The sequence below is a fragment of the Ctenopharyngodon idella genome, chromosome 7 (genome assembly GCF_019924925.1).
Source record: "Ctenopharyngodon idella isolate HZGC_01 chromosome 7, HZGC01, whole genome shotgun sequence".
Classification (NCBI taxonomy): domain Eukaryota; kingdom Metazoa; phylum Chordata; class Actinopteri; order Cypriniformes; family Xenocyprididae; genus Ctenopharyngodon; species Ctenopharyngodon idella.
Window position 1 is genome coordinate 12202477 of NC_067226.1, and position 16816 is coordinate 12219292.

General features: G+C 39.0%; 2 protein-coding genes and 1 long non-coding RNA gene across 5 annotated transcripts; 2 read left to right on the forward strand and 1 right to left on the reverse strand.

The window, feature by feature from the left end:
• Positions 1–1912: 1912 nt before the first annotated feature.
• LOC127516002 (uncharacterized) lies at positions 1913–6108 on the reverse strand. Its single transcript, XR_007930911.1, has 3 exons — positions 6006–6108; positions 5515–5611; positions 1913–2897 (listed from the first exon to the last, which is right to left on the reverse strand). It is a non-coding gene; the product is annotated as an uncharacterized LOC127516002 (long non-coding RNA).
• znf408 (zinc finger protein 408) lies at positions 6069–10728 on the forward strand. 2 transcript variants are annotated; one of them, XM_051900242.1, is made up of 5 exons: positions 6069–6210; positions 7032–7243; positions 7409–7473; positions 8299–8549; positions 8636–10728. In XM_051900242.1, coding segments are annotated over exons 1-5 (2328 nt in total). In that variant the 5' UTR covers positions 6069–6209; the 3' UTR covers positions 10435–10728. The 2 variants fall into 2 exon arrangements, with proteins under 2 accessions (XP_051756202.1, XP_051756201.1); XM_051900241.1 differs by having other exon boundaries at positions 6129–6370.
• Positions 10729–11196: 468 nt separating this feature from the next.
• On the forward strand, positions 11197–16514 carry f2 (coagulation factor II (thrombin)). Of its 2 annotated transcripts, XM_051900243.1 has the most exons (14): positions 11197–11431; positions 11575–11732; positions 11910–11934; positions 12264–12335; positions 12655–12760; positions 12980–13110; positions 13447–13758; positions 14000–14110; positions 14207–14333; positions 14439–14606; positions 14788–14961; positions 15763–15941; positions 16056–16126; positions 16253–16514. In XM_051900243.1, the coding sequence occupies exons 1-14, from the start codon at positions 11311–11313 to the stop codon at positions 16406–16408; spliced, it is 1911 nt and encodes a 636-aa protein (XP_051756203.1). In that variant the 5' UTR covers positions 11197–11310; the 3' UTR covers positions 16409–16514. The 2 variants fall into 2 exon arrangements, with proteins under 2 accessions (XP_051756203.1, XP_051756204.1); XM_051900244.1 differs by lacking the exon at positions 11575–11732 and having other exon boundaries at positions 11301–11431.
• The last annotated feature ends 302 nt before the right edge of the window (positions 16515–16816 follow it).

Here is a 16816-nt window from a genome sequence, read left to right on the forward strand (position 1 = left end):
AAACACTCTTAACATCACCATGAAATTCTTGCTTGACAATTCTTGTGACGCACATCCGTGTGAAATGGCTCCTCGAACAAGAAAAAAAATGTAGGGCAGGACTTGATTTGCCCATTGGGAATTGATTGGATTGTTGGATCACTGTGGTTCTCATGTGATTGACAGGTTATCCTGACCTTGCACCAGTAAAAGTTTCATGGTAACTTTAAATTCATCATTATGCAAAAAACAAACAAACAAAAAACAGCATGAAAGACTGATGTATGGCAGAACAACATGCTACTTGTTTTGTCTCCAATAAGGGATGAAAAATTGCTTGAGTGTAAATTTAATTAAATAAAATGTGGAGTGTATTAGGATGTTAACTGTGAAATGATAATTGACAGGCTGGTGTCAATGACAGAATGCATATACAGTATCTCACAGAAGTGAGTACACCCCTCACATTTTTGTAAATATTTTATTGTATCTTTTCATGTGACAACACTGAAGAAATGACACTTTGCTACAATGTAAAGTAGTGAGTGTACAGCTTGTATAACAGTGTAAATTTGCTGTCCCCTCAAAATAACTCAACACACAGCCATTAATGTCTAAACCGCTGGCCATAAAAGTAAGTACACCCCTAAGTGAAAATGTCCAAATTGGGCCCAAAGTGTCAATATTTTGTGTGGCCACCATTATTTTCCAGCTCTGCCTTAACCCTCTTGGGCATGGAGTTCACCAGAGCTTCACAGGTTGCCACTGGAGTCCTCTTCCACTCCTCCATGACAACATCATGGAGCTGATGTTAGAGACCTTGCGCTCCTCCACCTTCCGTTTGAGGATGCCCCACAGATGCTCAATAGGGTTTAGGTACCCTCAGCTTCTTTAGCAAGGCAGTGGTCGTCTTAGAGGAGTGTTTGGGGTCGTTATCATGTTGAAATACTGCCCTGCGGCCCAGTCTCCGAAGGGAGGGGACCATGCTCTGCTTCAGTATGTCACAGTACATGTTGGCATTCATGGTTCCCTCAATTAACTGTAGCTCCCCAGTGCCAGCAGCACTCATGCAGCCCCAGACCATGACACTCCCACCACCATGTTGACTGTAGGCAAGACACACTTGTCTTTGAACTCCTCACCTGGTTGCCGCCACACACGCTTGACACCATCTGAACCAAATAAGTTTATCTTGGTCTCATCAGACCACAGGACATGGTTACAGTAATCCATGTCCTTAGTCTGCTTGTCTTCAGCAAACTGTTTGCGGGCTTTCTTGTGAATCATCTTTAGAAGAGGCTTCCTTCTGGGATGACAGCCATGCAGACCAATTTGATGCAGTGTGCAGCGTATGGTCTGAGCACTGACAGGCTGACCCCCAGCAATGCTGGCAGCACTCATACGTCTATTTCCCAAACACAACCTCTGGATATGACGCTGAGCACGTGCATTCAACTTCTTTGGTCGACCATGGCGAGGCCTGTTCTGAGTGGAACCTGTCCTGTTAAACCGCTGTATGGTCTTGGCCACCGTGCTGCAGCTCAGTTTCAGGGTCTCAGCAATCTTCTTATAGCCTACGCCATCTTTATGTAGAGCAACAATTCTTTTTTTCAGATCCTCAGAGAGTTCTTTGCCATGAGGTGCCATGTTGAACTTCCAGTGACCAGTATGAGAGAGTGAGAGCGATAACACCAAATTTAACACACCTGCTCCCCATTCACACCTGAGACCTTGTAACACTAACAAGTCACATGACACTGGGGAGAGAAAATGGCTAATTGGGCCCAATTTGGACATTTTCACTTAGGGGTGTACTCACTTTTGTGGCCAGTGGTTTAGACATTAATGGCTGTGTGTTGAGTTATTTTGAGGGGACAGCAAATTTACACTGTTATACAAGCTGTACACTCACTACTTTACATTGTAGCAAAGTGTCATTTCTTCAGTGTTGTCACATGAAAAATAATAAAATATTTACAAAAATGTGAGGGGTGTACTCACTTCTGTGAGATACTGTAACTATGGCATGGTAATGTGTCCCAAAGCTCACCTACTTCTGCTACACACTCAAAATTATCTACTTTTAGGGCATAGCATAATTAGGCAAATTGGGATGCAGCAACAATGTGTAAAAAAAAGAAAAAAAAGAAGAAGAAAAAACTGTTTCAAGAATAAAACAGGTGACTCTCTCTGCCAATTCACAACCCTACTGAAATTCAGAACAACACCTAGATTATTTTTAAATCATGCTGGACAACATGATAAAGTCAGCTTGAGTGCTGCTGCCATATCAAATACCAAGTAATTTTGAAATTCATGTACATTTTTTAATCCAATAATATATTTGTAAATATATATTTCCTAATGGACATTTGGACTCCACTGCATGTACTCCACAACCAGGACCTCTGACATCAATTGAACACATAATAGTGTGAACCAACTTCCATAAAACATGCACTAATTCATAAAGTAAAGAGAGGCTTCATCAGTAAATGACAGTCATCAGTCAAATGGAGAGAAGGATGCAGTTATGACCACTTGAAATCTCCCTCTAATGAAACTACATGATGTACACATCTCTCACAAGCATGTATGGACACAATCTTGATTCAAAACATGATTGCAACTCCATTCAGACAATAATGAACTTTGATTAACAAAATCAGGTCACTTGCAAGCTATTTTTTAATGTACAGAAAGAGGTGGTGATGTTATACGAGAATGTTTTCTATTCAACCAAGCCACCAAAAATCCTGTGAACTGACTATGGTTTGCTACATGTTTTACAAATCACAGCTTGAAGCGACTGAGTCGTGTGTGTGTGTTGCATCCAATCTGCCCTCTGAGCCTCTCCTGGGTCAGACTGATCCATGTTGCCACGGTGATGTGAGAAGGCTGAGTGATCGAGATCCTTTCTGCATTCAACACGAGGACTTTAATTTACAGAGGAGTGACTGCTGAACATCATCATGGTTTTAGGCCATATCCTCATCCTCAACAACCGACTCATTACGAACAGACACAAGATGTGCAAGTCATTGATTATAACAATTTGACAAACCTAAGGCTGGTTGATCAATTTGAGTTGCAAAATCAATAACTGGGATAAGGAGACAGAGATAAGAGGATAAGGGAAAATTAACTGTATTGACAGAAGAAAAAAACTGAAACAGACTGATCTACAAGAAAACAAACTGACAGAATTTCAATGCAGAGATAAAGCAAAGAACAAGCATTAGCTGCTTAAGACATGCTGTGATGACTATTTTGGTCAAAATAGATGTAAATTAAATGAAAAAAACACATTAAAGCCAAAATGTAATTCAAATGTACCCTGTATACTTTTGTAGTGCACACTCTTGACCTCATTGTGCATGATTCACTGATGCATGTTATACCAAATAAACACGTTTGTCTTTGTATTATTAGTTTTTAATCAAAATGTAATAATGTGCTCCATCTCCAAAATGTCTTTCCTTTTTGGCTGATGAAAACCCGTCAAAGCCTTCCCACCAACCACCTGGTTCCATTCTGATAGGTAACAACCACTAATTACAGTTCCTGATATATATCCTGTTTCATTTGTAAACATGTTAGATTATGGAAGTAATAAAGTTGTGAAATGGGATTACATGTTAAAGGGTTAGTTCACCCAAAAATGAAAATTATCCCATAATTTACTCACCCTCAAGCCATCCTAGGTGTATATGACTTTCTTCTTTCATTCAAACACCATCGGAGTAATATTACAAATATTCTGGCTCTTCCAATGGCGGTGAATAGTAACGAGATTTTGAAGTCCAAAAAGGCACATCCATCCATCATAAAAGTAATCCATACGGCTCCAGGGGGTTAATAAAGGCCTTCCGAAGTGAAGCGATGCATTTTTGTAAGAAAAATATCCATATTTATAACTTTATAGACTATAATCACTAGCTTTCGTTAACGTCCGTCCGCTCGTTCATGAGAGAGTCGAGTTCCGGCGTATGACGTAGGATGTAGGATGTAGGAGTAGCGTAAGCTCAGGAAAGAGAGTAGAAGCCTCTCACGGTTGAAACAAATAGGGCTGGGCAACAAACTCAAGCTCCTCGGACATTTCTCTTTAAAAAATCTCGTTTTAGACTTCTAATTCGTGACCGGTGTTTTGGTTTGCTCTATCCTCTGCGCTTCCGTGTTCATCAATACGTCATGCGTCAGGTCAAGTTCACTCTTTCGCCAGAATCGATTCGCATACGGAAGCCAGTGATTCTAATTTACTTATAAAATCCCATTACTTCACTTCAGAAGGCCTTTATTAACCCCCTGGAGTGGTATGGATTACTTTTATGATGGACCGATGTGCTTTTTTGGGCTTCAAAATATTGGTTACTATTTACTCCCATTATAAAGCTTGGAAGAGCCAAAATATTTTTTAATATAACTCAGATTGTGTTTGACACAAAGAAGAAAGTCATGTGCCTTTTTGGACTTCAAAATCTCGTTACTATTCACCGCCATTGGAAGAGCCAGAATATTTGTAATATTACTCCGATGGTGTTTGAATGAAAGAAGAAAGTCATATACACCTAGGATGGCTTGAGGGTGAGTAAATTATGGGATAATTTTCATTTTTGTGTGAACTAAGCCTTTAATTCTTCCCTTGTAAGAGCAGGTTCCCCAGTGTGTTTAGTAAACACAAATAGCTTTGGGCATTTGACAGAACTGCACCTCTATCAAAGGATCTTATAAAGGTCAAATTATTTTCATTTCTGCACATCAAGACCTGTCCTTATGTCCTTTCAAATCAATTTCCATTATAATGAAACATCCCCTGGGCATATAAGGGCCACTGCTAGCTGCTGTGATTTAAGCCAGCTATTACAGCAGTCATGGTCACTTGGTCCATACTTTACTTCACCCAGTCATCCTTTACCACTCAAACTGCATAATCTGTTTCATGTAGCATAACAAAAGGAAAATTTGGCCCTAGGCACAAACTTGTTCTTGCATATTACACTACACTAACATTTTTTTATTTTTATTTATTAGCCTACTCCTCTGCTCAGGTCTCTCCACTACAGAATTACATTCATGACTAACAAGGCCAGTTTACATCATCTAGAATTCTATTACTGTCAATGCACTTTATTCAAAATGCATACAGCATAAAACCCTTTGAATCTTTCAATACAAAAGTAGCAAATAGCAAAATAATCTGATAGTAAACTAATAGTTTAGTTTCTGATGGACTCTAATGGAGTCTGGTATATTATGCATTTGCCAGGAAATGAGCATGTTTGACCAGTTAGAACTTGTAGAATTTAAAACATGTAGAATGATCAAGCAGTAGATCTGATATGCGTGTTTTGCGTTTGTTTGTACGAACAAACACTGCAGGCAAACTGTAAAAAGCCAACGTGGTAACATTCAAAATACACTATATCAAAATATATTAGAATATTGGTAAATCATAAAAGATGAAATGGTGTTTTATACTTTAGAATATACTTTTCCCGTTTTTTTTCCACAAAACGCCACAAACTTTATCTGTACCTTGTGCTCCTCTCCCGCCTGAAGGCATGTAAGTAAATCAGAGATGTGTCTCTAGCTCCACCTTGTGCTAGAAAGTCTGTCTACCTTTGCGTTGTTTCTAAAGTAAACATTAAGAGATTAAAACATAAAATTTAATTTAAAACTAAAGATTTAAACATAGCTCAGAAAAAATATCATACATATATAGCACCACATTTACAACCAGGAAAAAACCTCAAACGAAAATAAAGTTAATTCAAAGTTTAAAAAATAAAGGTAATTCAAAATTAAATGGGTAATACGTAATTTATATAAATACAGAGCCAATCATATAGAAACATTTATGCACGCCAACTATCATGAACCATTCATGAAGAATTAAAATGTCATTGGATCTTCTCCTGGTTCTGTAGTTAAAATAAATAAAGGACAGACCAAGAAACATCTATACACCTGTATATACGACACTAAATGCCTTTATATTATAGTCGTGAACATTATCTTTAACTTACATTCAAAACATAACGAACGTTCAGCTTTATTTGGAGAGGGTGAGTGCAGCTGTAGTTGTTTCTAGAGGGAACCGTTTCTCTGTAACAGTCAACTACAGCAACCTGACTTCCGGTCGATGCGCTGGAGAACGATAATTTTCCCGGAGTTTTGGGTGGATAAACAAGACCTTCGAGTGGCCAAAGCGCAGATGAAATATAGCCCTGAGTTGGTTGAAAACATTTTCTCATGCTTATGTTTGCAGATTCGACCAGTTATCTACTCGATGAACGCTGGGTTTTAGCACAACCTGCATCTATAAATAAGCTTTATACATACACAGCAAAAAAAAAAAACAACCCCAAAAACTATTTTCTGAAGATCTACGGTGAATTACGGTTTACTCCATAATGTTTTATCTTGCTTATGAACTATGTGGAATGCATCAGACAATAATATTCACCTTCGAATATTTTTTGTCATCAGCTAGCTCTGTTCTCCATAATACTTTATTAGATTACTAACTACATATTGTTTTATAGACTTCCTAACAGAAGAAAAGCGAATCCTTAAATTTACCATATTGTTATTAAAATTGTGCATTCAAAATGAAGAAATGCATTCATTCGCATTGCAACAAGCATTCAGTCGTATTGCATCTAACAATGCAATTCGTTGTACAAAAAAATACCAATAGTTACAACTATTCTTGCTATTACTGTAAAACCAGAATAAATTATAATGGACTCTCTTTTAAACAGTGTAAGATATATTTATCTTTTGTGGATCTGAAAACAACTATATAATAAACTATATATAATAGAAAGAAAAATAAAGTTAATTCAATGAAAAAAATATGTAAATACACAGCCAAATAACAATCATTTATTAAGAATTAGCGGTGTTTGTTTTGTAAGTGTTGTCCAGCCATCCTTACATTTAACTACAGCTTTCAAAATGAAAATATGAGACTGCCACCTTGTCTTATTGTGGTGTTTTCTCTCTCTCTCTCTCTCTCTCTCTCTCTCTCTCTCTCTCTCTCTCTCTAGTGGCAACAGGCTTTTGGAGGGATAAAGGCTCTGGGAACATGAGAGACTCCATCCACAGTGCGCTGAGGTCAGTACCGCGAGGGCTGACCCTGGGTCCTTCTCTGGCTGAAGATGGACAGTTGGGTCTGTGGTGTGTTGGGCGAGTGCTAGAAAAAGGCACTCTGCTAGGTCTGGAGGAGCCTGAAAAAATGATCAGGAAGGAAAAAGAGGAGGTATACATACCACTGTGTCAAATTTCATTTTGAACAGGCTGACAGGTTTTTTTGTTTAGCACCACTACAGCAAATGTGCTCCAAGACAAATTAGTCAAATGAGTCAAATAAGTTGTGATAGTAATAGCCCTAAGTAAGAAGTAAGTATGTGTTCTTATTCTCCAGGGGTTGCAAAATACATGCCAAAATGTGTTCGAATGTGAAATCTCAGAGGAAATGTACTGGACGAGGTAAGTTTATCCAGAATAGGCCTGCCACGATCATGAATTTTGTGCTGACACAATTTTTTTTTTTTTAAACCTGGATTAGTATATAATATAGTAATTAAAATTATAATAAAACAGGCGCACATGATTTACTTTAATGCTGTGAAAATTAATATAATATAATTATAACAATATTCATAGTTTAGGAAAGAAGTAGGCGGGAACTAAATAAACAATAAAACGAAAGTAAGGCAACAGCCCCTTACGGACAATTGCATCATATAAACATAATAAAATGTGAACATAAATGTCCCAAGCCTTGTCCTCTCTCGTCTTGCACTGTTGTCACTCCTCCTTTTATCCTTCCTGAGCTCCTCCATGGGACTCAAGACCAGTGTGGCGCGCAGGTGATATCAATTGATAATCATTAGCACTGCACAATTGGGTTTGTCTCAAAATTGCGGTTATGTTAAATAAATGCGATTAATTATCACAACAGGCCTAAGCCAGAATTCATCAATTATTATATTTAGTACAATTACTAACTTGCATATCAAGACATTATGGCCTAGTTTCACAGACAGGGCTTAGATTAAGCCAGGATTAAGCCTTAGTTCAATTAGAGTATATATTAAAGACATTTAGTAGATTTTTTTGAAATTTTCTTAAAAAAAAAACATTACTGGTGTGCATCTTGTGATAAAACAATGGCACTGACATATTTTAAGATATGTTAGTACAAGTTGCTTTCAGTTAAAACTCGAACATGCAATTTAGTCTGAGGCTAGGCTTAAGCCTTGTCTGTGAAACCGGGGGTTAATAGTCAGACTTGTTTAACTACCTCCACAGGTTTGCCTGCAGCACTCAGAGTGAGGAAGAGAGCAATGTCAGTGTACTTGAGGTGGATGGAAGATTGGGCCTCAGGGTCTGTCAGGACATTCAGCCAGGAACAGAACTACTCCTCTGGAAAGATCAACAAGAAGCCCCTTTCGAAGAAGAAGTCCTGCAAGTAAAAGCCTGTGAAAACAGTAGTAGAACAAACAGAGATCAAGATAAAGCTCTAGAGACCATCGCTTTAGATCACCTCTCTGGCTGTTCATGTAAGTTTATACATTTATATATTTGTCCTGTGTAAGAGGTCCATAATATGATGTTGTGCTTTTGATAATGTGGAAACTTTTGTCAGATCCTGCCAAACAAGAGAACATAAAACCTCCTATCAAGGCGAAAAATCTTGTGCAGGACTGTGGAGCCTGTAATGTCCTGGAGCAGAATGGGGTGGATGAGGCACATGGGGAGGGTGAAGCTCAGCAGATCGATGAGCGTCCTGCAAGAGAAGAGATTCAGAGTGTCACTGTGAGTACATCACAAGCCCAGATTTCATCAGAACACCTGAAGCCAGAGAGAAGCCTGAGAGCCAGCTCTCGCCTTGCCGCTAAACCTCGAAAAGTGCACTCGTCAGCCAACCGTATCTGCAAACGACAAGATCCAAAGAACAGGTCAGACCTAAGCAGCAAGAAAAAGCTCTTGAATAACAAAGACAACAGAATGCAGACATTGTATACTAATGAGCATTCCAGCATGGAGCAAAATGAGCAGGATTTTCCTCACTTTATTATCCGAGAGAGGAAGTACAAATGTGACGAGTGTGACAAGAGCTTCTTTCAGCTGTGCCATCTGAAGAAACACAAATTCACGCATCAAAATGAGAAGCCGTACATGTGCACTGAGTGTGGTAAACCATACAGTTCACAGGAGAGCTTCCAAGCCCACCTGCTAATGCATCGCGGTCAGAGGCCATTTCAGTGCCAGCACTGTGACAAAAGCTACGGCTTAAAACGGGACCTCAAGGAGCACCAGGTTCTCCATTCAGGCGAGAAACCGTTCGTCTGTGACATCTGTGGAAAAGCTTTTGCTCGCCGGCCCTCGCTACGTGTCCATAAAGAAGTCCATCGAACAAAAGAGCCAGACAACCAGACTCCCAAGGTCAAGTGTCCAGAGTGCAGTAAAGAACTGGCCAATTCTGGCTCTTTGAGGAACCACATGCGTCTGCACACCGGAGAACGACCGTACATCTGCCAGCACTGTGACAAGAGCTTTCGCCAACGTGGCAATCTCCTTGGACACATGCGCATCCACACGGGAGAGAAACCCTACAAGTGCGACCACTGTGACCTGCGCTTTTCTCAAGTGCCTGAACTGCGCCGGCACCTGATTTCACACACGGGTGAGGTGTATCTGTGTCCTGTCTGTGGTAAGGCTTTACGGGACCCTCACACGCTGCGGGCCCATGAACGGCTGCACACAGGAGACAGGCCCTACAAATGTGAACAGTGTGGGAAAGGGTACACGATGGCAACCAAACTCCGGCGCCACCTAAAGTCTCACCTGGAAGAGAAGCTGCATGTTTGCCAGGTGTGCGGAGCCAAATACACGATGATGCAGAGTCTACAGCGGCATCTGCAGTTGCACAAACATCACTCAGACTCTGGTCACGCATTGCCGACACGAGGTCGACCCAAAAGGTCAGGCCAGAAAGCAGAGGGTGAGCCAGGTAAGACTGACTGCAGCAGTTTGGAGGAGGGACAGACTGTGGCGTATGTTCAAGCCTCAGAGGACTTCGCTATGGTGTCGCACTCAGAAGGTGCCATTTTGGACTCTGGTGCGTACCACCATGGCACAATTGTTTTGGAAAAAGGAATGGAGAAGGGGTTCCAACGTATTGAGCTCAGTGAGAATATCTTTGAGATTATTGTCTCTGATGAAAATACCAAGTGTATAGTAATGCAAGAACAGCCTTCTAAGAGTATAGAGATTCAGGAACAGGAAGCTAATGCTGAATGCATAGTTGTACAGGAACATGATGCCAGTAGCGACTGTATTGTAGTTTCAGAACAGGATGCTAATAGTTGTTTGGTAATATTACAAGGTCAGGATGGTCTAAGTTCAGTGGCAGAGACTGTAGAAATAGAGACAGGGCTGTGACATTAAAGTGTTTCGATTTCAAATAGAATCTCTTCACATTATGTCTCACACCAAAGAAAAAACAACCGTTGTGAAATAAACGTATAAGCTATGTTGAATTTAAGTCTTGCTGTTCTTTGATTTTTAGAAGGGTTTCGGCAGGTATCAGTAAATATTGACTTCTGTGCACAGTGGACCTTGTTTCATCACTGTTTATACAGACATTGTACAAGTACATCAGCGAAACACAGCTGTGTTTGGAAATGAGCTAATACAAGTGGAAATTCAATAAAGCTGTATCTGTTGTGTTGCAAATTATCACTTCTTTCACACGTTAACTGTTAACATAAAATACTATGTTTGTACTTTTTACATAAATACATAATGTTTATTATTAGAGGAAATGACAAGCAGTAACTACCTAGTAGATAAGAGCTAATGGAGATCTTTACCTACATAGGATCATAATTTCAAGATGAAAGATATTTCTGTTGATTGGTTACCAAAAAGCACCCACACTTAAATAACAAAATATATTTTGTATTTAAAGAACAAAGCACTGCGTAAAATATTTAAACTGATTTGTTTTAAGAATTTTTTGGAGAGTTTTGTTATTAAACAAAGTTTAATATTTATATTATATGTCCTTACACATGAATTCACATAGCTTTGGAGATATGAAGTTATCTTGTTTTCATTAAAAATATCTGTGATTCATGTTCCCCAGAAAGCAAAGAACGTCCCACATTGATATAATACAGAAGAGATAGGCTCTTTTTGTGAAAAGAGTTCAGACACGTTGTTCTCTTTGAACTCTGGTAGTTCAATATTAACTTGGTGACTCCAGTAACTGCAGCTAAGGGCTTTTCTAACTGAGTGGGTGATAGATTCGATGAGATGCTCAAAGATTTTTCAGGATTACAGGCTCAGTCATCCCCAAGAATGGGAGCAAAACGAGCGCCTCTCATTCTCTCCCTACTTCTCGGACAAGTTCTCCAGCTCACGTTGTGTCATGACGGTAGGAATTTACAGAGATTTCTCTGTCTTTTGGCTATAGGCCGTAGCAAACTAAGAACAAATTTATTCTATGAGAATACATATTAGATATAGTATATGAGCCAAGATGGTTTTTTTTGAGAAATATTGGCTTTTGTGCTTCAGTGTTCATTGACCATAAGGAAGCCTCTCAGATCATTCGAGCAAAGAGGGCTAACAGTGTTTTTGAGGAGTTAAAATCGGGGAATCTGGAGAGAGAGTGTATGGAAGAGATTTGTGACCGTGAGGAAGCTCGAGAAGTGTTTGAGAGAGTTGATAAAACGGTGAGAAATGCAATTTGTGTTGAAGACACATTAGCCCCAAATGAAAATGTTTGGAAATATTTATCGGTGGATTTTTTTTAATCAGTATATAAAGTATATTTTTAAGGCATTTGAAGTGTGGTATAAATCCTTCTATCTAGAATTTTATGTTTAATCATTTCTTCCATTTTCCCACAGGACATTTTTTGGGCAAAATATTTAGGTAAGAATATATATCACTTAAAGTTTCAGTGTAAACAGTGACAACATTTTGTGTAAACAGTTATATTGAACCAGGGACAAAGTGCATTTTCACTGGCCATTCCCTGCTCAATATACAAATTACAATGAGTGTATTAGTATCAGGGTTGCCTAATGCCTAATTAAACTCAAACTATGTCTAAAATATGGCTTACCAAACTTACCAAAACTCAAACTATGGCACTCTCAAAACTAAAACCTGTGTAGCCCAATTCCACAGAAAAAAATGCTGACCTGAGAATTCTGTTAGATGTTATATATTTCCCTTTTTTATTTTTATTTTTTCCACAGCCTGTGAGGGAACACAATTAAGCAGAACACCAGCAACTATCAGCAGTTTGAGAGCATGTGTGAGCACAGAGGGTAAGGATGATACTTTTTCACACAACACAGAATATGTTTGTAAAACTAAAATGTGTCCTTCTAACACGAAGACATTTTTGGTAAAAGCTAGTGACTGATCATAACCCTATTAATTGGATGCGTGACTGACAGTGTTATTTTTGTCATTGTTCTAGTTTTTACTAATATTTTCTATTAGTTTTTGTATTTTCCATTTTCTATTTAACTTCAGTTAAAGTTTTTTTTTTAGTTTTTAGGTATTCTATGTGTTTTTTACGAATTTTTATTTCAGTTTCACTTATTTTAGTGTTAGTTTTAACTATAATAACCCTGTTGACAGGAGACTGTTTCATTAATATTGGTGAACACTACGCTGGTAGTGTGTCTGTCACCAAGTCTGGAAGGTCGTGCCAGTACTGGAAAAGCAACTTCCCTCACAGGATTCAGTATGTACTTCCCTATCTTTGTTGTTCTTGTGTGGATCTACCTTTAACAGTACAGCAACTGTCATATCTCAGTATTGCCAAAACTATTTTATGTTTGTTGTTTAGAAAACACAAATTCTTTCAGTAAAGAAAAAGCTGTTTTGTTTTCATTTATTGAGTTTTACATGGCTGTAGTGATGTTGCAGCAGCTCTTTTGACCCACTTGTTTCCCCACTGTAGCGAAATTAATGTGACACAGCTGAAGCTACCGGAGAACTTTTGCAGAAACCCAGATGAGAGCAAGGAAGGCCCTTGGTGTTTTACAAGAGACCCGACAGTCAGGAGGGAGCCCTGTAGCGTGCCAAAATGCGGTAGAGAAAATCACTCAAACCTCACTGCAAAATGTGCTGTGGTGCAATCACTAAAACTCTGCGCTGGCAACCAGAATGTTGAGCCATCACTGTTGTGTCGTAGACACTCAGGAGAAATTATAGCTGTAATAATAAGTGCACTTGATGTTGCTTTGGATCTGCTAAATGACTTATGAATTACTAAAACACATATTACCATATCTGATAGCAAGTGTTTCTACCACCTATTTGAGCCCTATTTATGCTTGAGCATAAATTAAAGAAAGGTTTCTACATTTCCATTCCATCAAGTTATGCTAGTCCACCAGATTGAACATCTCACTCTCTCCTCCTCAGGTGAGACTGTTGTTCACCCTCCGCCACCTCCTATTGTGAAACCTGAAGGGCGTTATGTCAAGAGTAAATGTCTGGCTGGAAATGGGGAGACTTACACAGGAAATTTGTCTGTGTCTCTGGGGGGTCACACATGCCTGCCATGGAGTGCGGCAGAAGTGAAAGCTTTGATTAAAGGAAAAGAGTTTCTGCCTCAAGTTCAGCTGGTTAAGAACCACTGCAGAAACCCAGATGGAGATATGGAGGGTCCCTGGTGCTACGTAAAGGAAGCAGGCGGAAACATTACCATTGATTACTGTGACTTAGAGTTGTGTGGTGAGTGAACAGAACTACCTTCTACAAACACACACACGTTGACAGCTAAAAATATTTATTTCTTCCTTTGAACTTTGGACCTTGATTGAAAGTGACATCTAGACCAGAGTCTTTAAATTTGGATTAATTGACATCATTTTAATGAAGCAAAAACACTTTCAAATGTTAAGGTAGCCTAAGTGCATTAGGCATAAATCATCACACCACTGAACATCATTATCTCTTTGTCATTCACTTTCAGATGCTCCCCTGGACGAGTTTGTCGAGGAAGGGGGTGGTCGAGAGAGAACAACTCTCGAAACCAAAAGGAAATCTTTCTTTAGCCCCCGCAGCTTTGGCAAAGGAGAGGATGGTAAGAGTCTAATACCTTCTGTGTTGTCAATGTTATTAAGTGGTTTGAGATCTTGTATAATCAACTGATAATTAAGATTAAACTGCCTTTTGTCAGAGTGTGGAGTGCGCCCCTTGTTTGAGAAGATCAGCAAAGAGGATAAGAATGAGAAGGAGCTACTGATGTCATACACTGGAAGTAGAATAGTGGGAGGAGATGAGGCTGAATTGGCCAGTGCTCCATGGTGAATATATCACAGGGGATGTTTTAAATTTTCAGATATCGCGCCATTATCGATCATGTCGACAGCTAATGCTGAGTGTTATATTGTGTTTGATGTTATTTGCAGGCAGGTGATGTTATATAAGCGTAGTCCTCAGGAGCTGCTGTGTGGAGCCAGTCTGATCAGTGATGAATGGATCCTTACTGCGGCCCACTGCATTTTCTACCCACCGTGGAACAAGAACTTCACCATCAATGATATCATCGTCCGCCTGGGAAAACACTCTCGTATCAAGTGAGCCCTCAAAAAATATTTCTTATTCATATTTCATATTTCTTTTCATTTGACTGCACCAATATGTACTTTGTAAAGGTCTACTTGCAAAAGCAGTGAAATATACACTAAGTAATTTAGAAACCTCAGTTTACTGGAAGTTAAGCAGTTTTAAACTCTTTCCTGTTTCTCTCTGAGTCAGGTATGAGAGGGGCACTGAGAAGATTGTGGCCATTGATGAAATCATTGTCCACCCTAAATACAACTGGAAGGAAAACCTGAACCGAGACATTGCTCTTCTGCACATGAAGAAGCCTGTAGTCTTTACGAATGAGATCCATCCTGTCTGTCTGCCCACCAAGAGCATCGCAAAGAAGTAAGGAAATACAGTAGTATAATGTATATATACTTAAAGTCAAGATCACAAAGATGAAAGATCCGCACACGAGAATACAGTCAAAAAAGCTCCAAAATTTATTATCCAGAGGCCATAAAAAAGTGCAAAAGTGCAAGTGCAAAGTGCAAAACGTTTTCGGGATCAACCCTTCATCAGTGCCATGATTCCAAGTATACACATGTATCCATTTAATAAGCTTATTACTGTAATCATTATAGAAGACAGGACCTCCAATATTCACACCACAAAGGTAAATAGATATACTCATAATTATACAACACTTTTAAAAAAAACCTTAGCTCAAAGAAATACATATTACTTTTCATATTATCGAAATATCATCAATCTTTTTTTATATACTTAAAGTCGCAATGAAACGGAAGTAGTGTCAGATTTGAAAAACATGGAAAAGAAAAAATGTAGGGGTAGGGACATGGTTCTACGCATCGGTTGTTGCTTGGACGGAGGCAGATCTGAATGCGAATTTGCAGTCGATTGTAAGAAAGGGGTAAGATTTAAGCAGACTAAATGATTAGAGAAGTCTGATGAATCATCCACAATAAGATTAATAACATGTATTTAGAAAATGCAGATTTTGAAACTTCATACTATAAAGATGCTAACCTCTTGAAAGGAGTCATTTTATGCATTTGTTCACCTTTATTTATGGTGAAAAATATTTTCTTGGGGAACAACAATGTTTGGAAAATGCATTTTAGCATAACTTTAAAACAAACTGACAGTTTACACAGCTGTAATTGACAAATTTTCTCTCTGAAGTTTGATGTTTGCAGGTTACAAGGGCCGTGTAACTGGCTGGGGGAACCTCAGAGAATCGTGGACATCAAACCCAAAAGATCTTCCATCAGTGCTGCAACAGATTCACTTGCCCATTGTGGACCAGAGCATCTGTCGCAATTCCACCTCGGTCATAATCACTGACAACATGTTCTGTGCTGGTAATACTCATCATATTCTTCATGGTCTTTAGACCCTAGACAGTTCAGGTTCTGAGAATTTGTGAGATGCTTTTGTCCTCAGGTGTCATGGCAAGGTCATCTTTTGTTTTCTAGGTTACCAGCCAGATGATTCAAAAAGAGGTGATGCTTGTGAAGGAGACAGTGGAGGGCCTTTTGTGATGAAGGTATAATAATGTATATATTCTTCTCTCCTTAAACAAGTTTGGCTTACTAATGACCGATAAAGCTCTGTTTGCTGGACTCACTCTACTTGTACATCTTGTCTTTTTAAAACCTATCACTGCCCACAGAGTCCTACAGATAAACGGTGGTATCAGATTGGCATTGTGTCGTGGGGTGAGGGCTGTGATCGCGATGGCAAATATGGATTCTACACGCACTTATATCGTATGCGTCGCTGGATGAAAAAAGTCATTGAGAAAACAGGCTCGGAAGATGATGAGTGATCTTCCAAGCTGGAAAGAGACCTTTGCCACACAAGAAATAAACACTTACGTCAAATGTGATCAAACCTGCAAATGGATGAATAAATCTGAATTCTTTGTATGTTGATATCAGTGTGTGAGCATGGAGTTTCTTTCTGTGTATTGATGGTGAGAATGGGCAGGCCTCTTCTTTATAATGTAATTCTAGTTTTGAGGGCAGAGAAAATAAATGTCAGGAATTCTTGCCACAGAAATTGAGAAGGAACAGTGACATGTGCCTGACCACAGTTTTGAGGGCATGATTACAACACACACCAAAGATGCTCATTTTTCCACAGTTATCAAAAGCCACTGTATTTCGTTGAGATGCTTTAAAAGAAGAAAAATGCTAGCAATTAAAAGACCATAGATGTTACTATTAGTAAATTA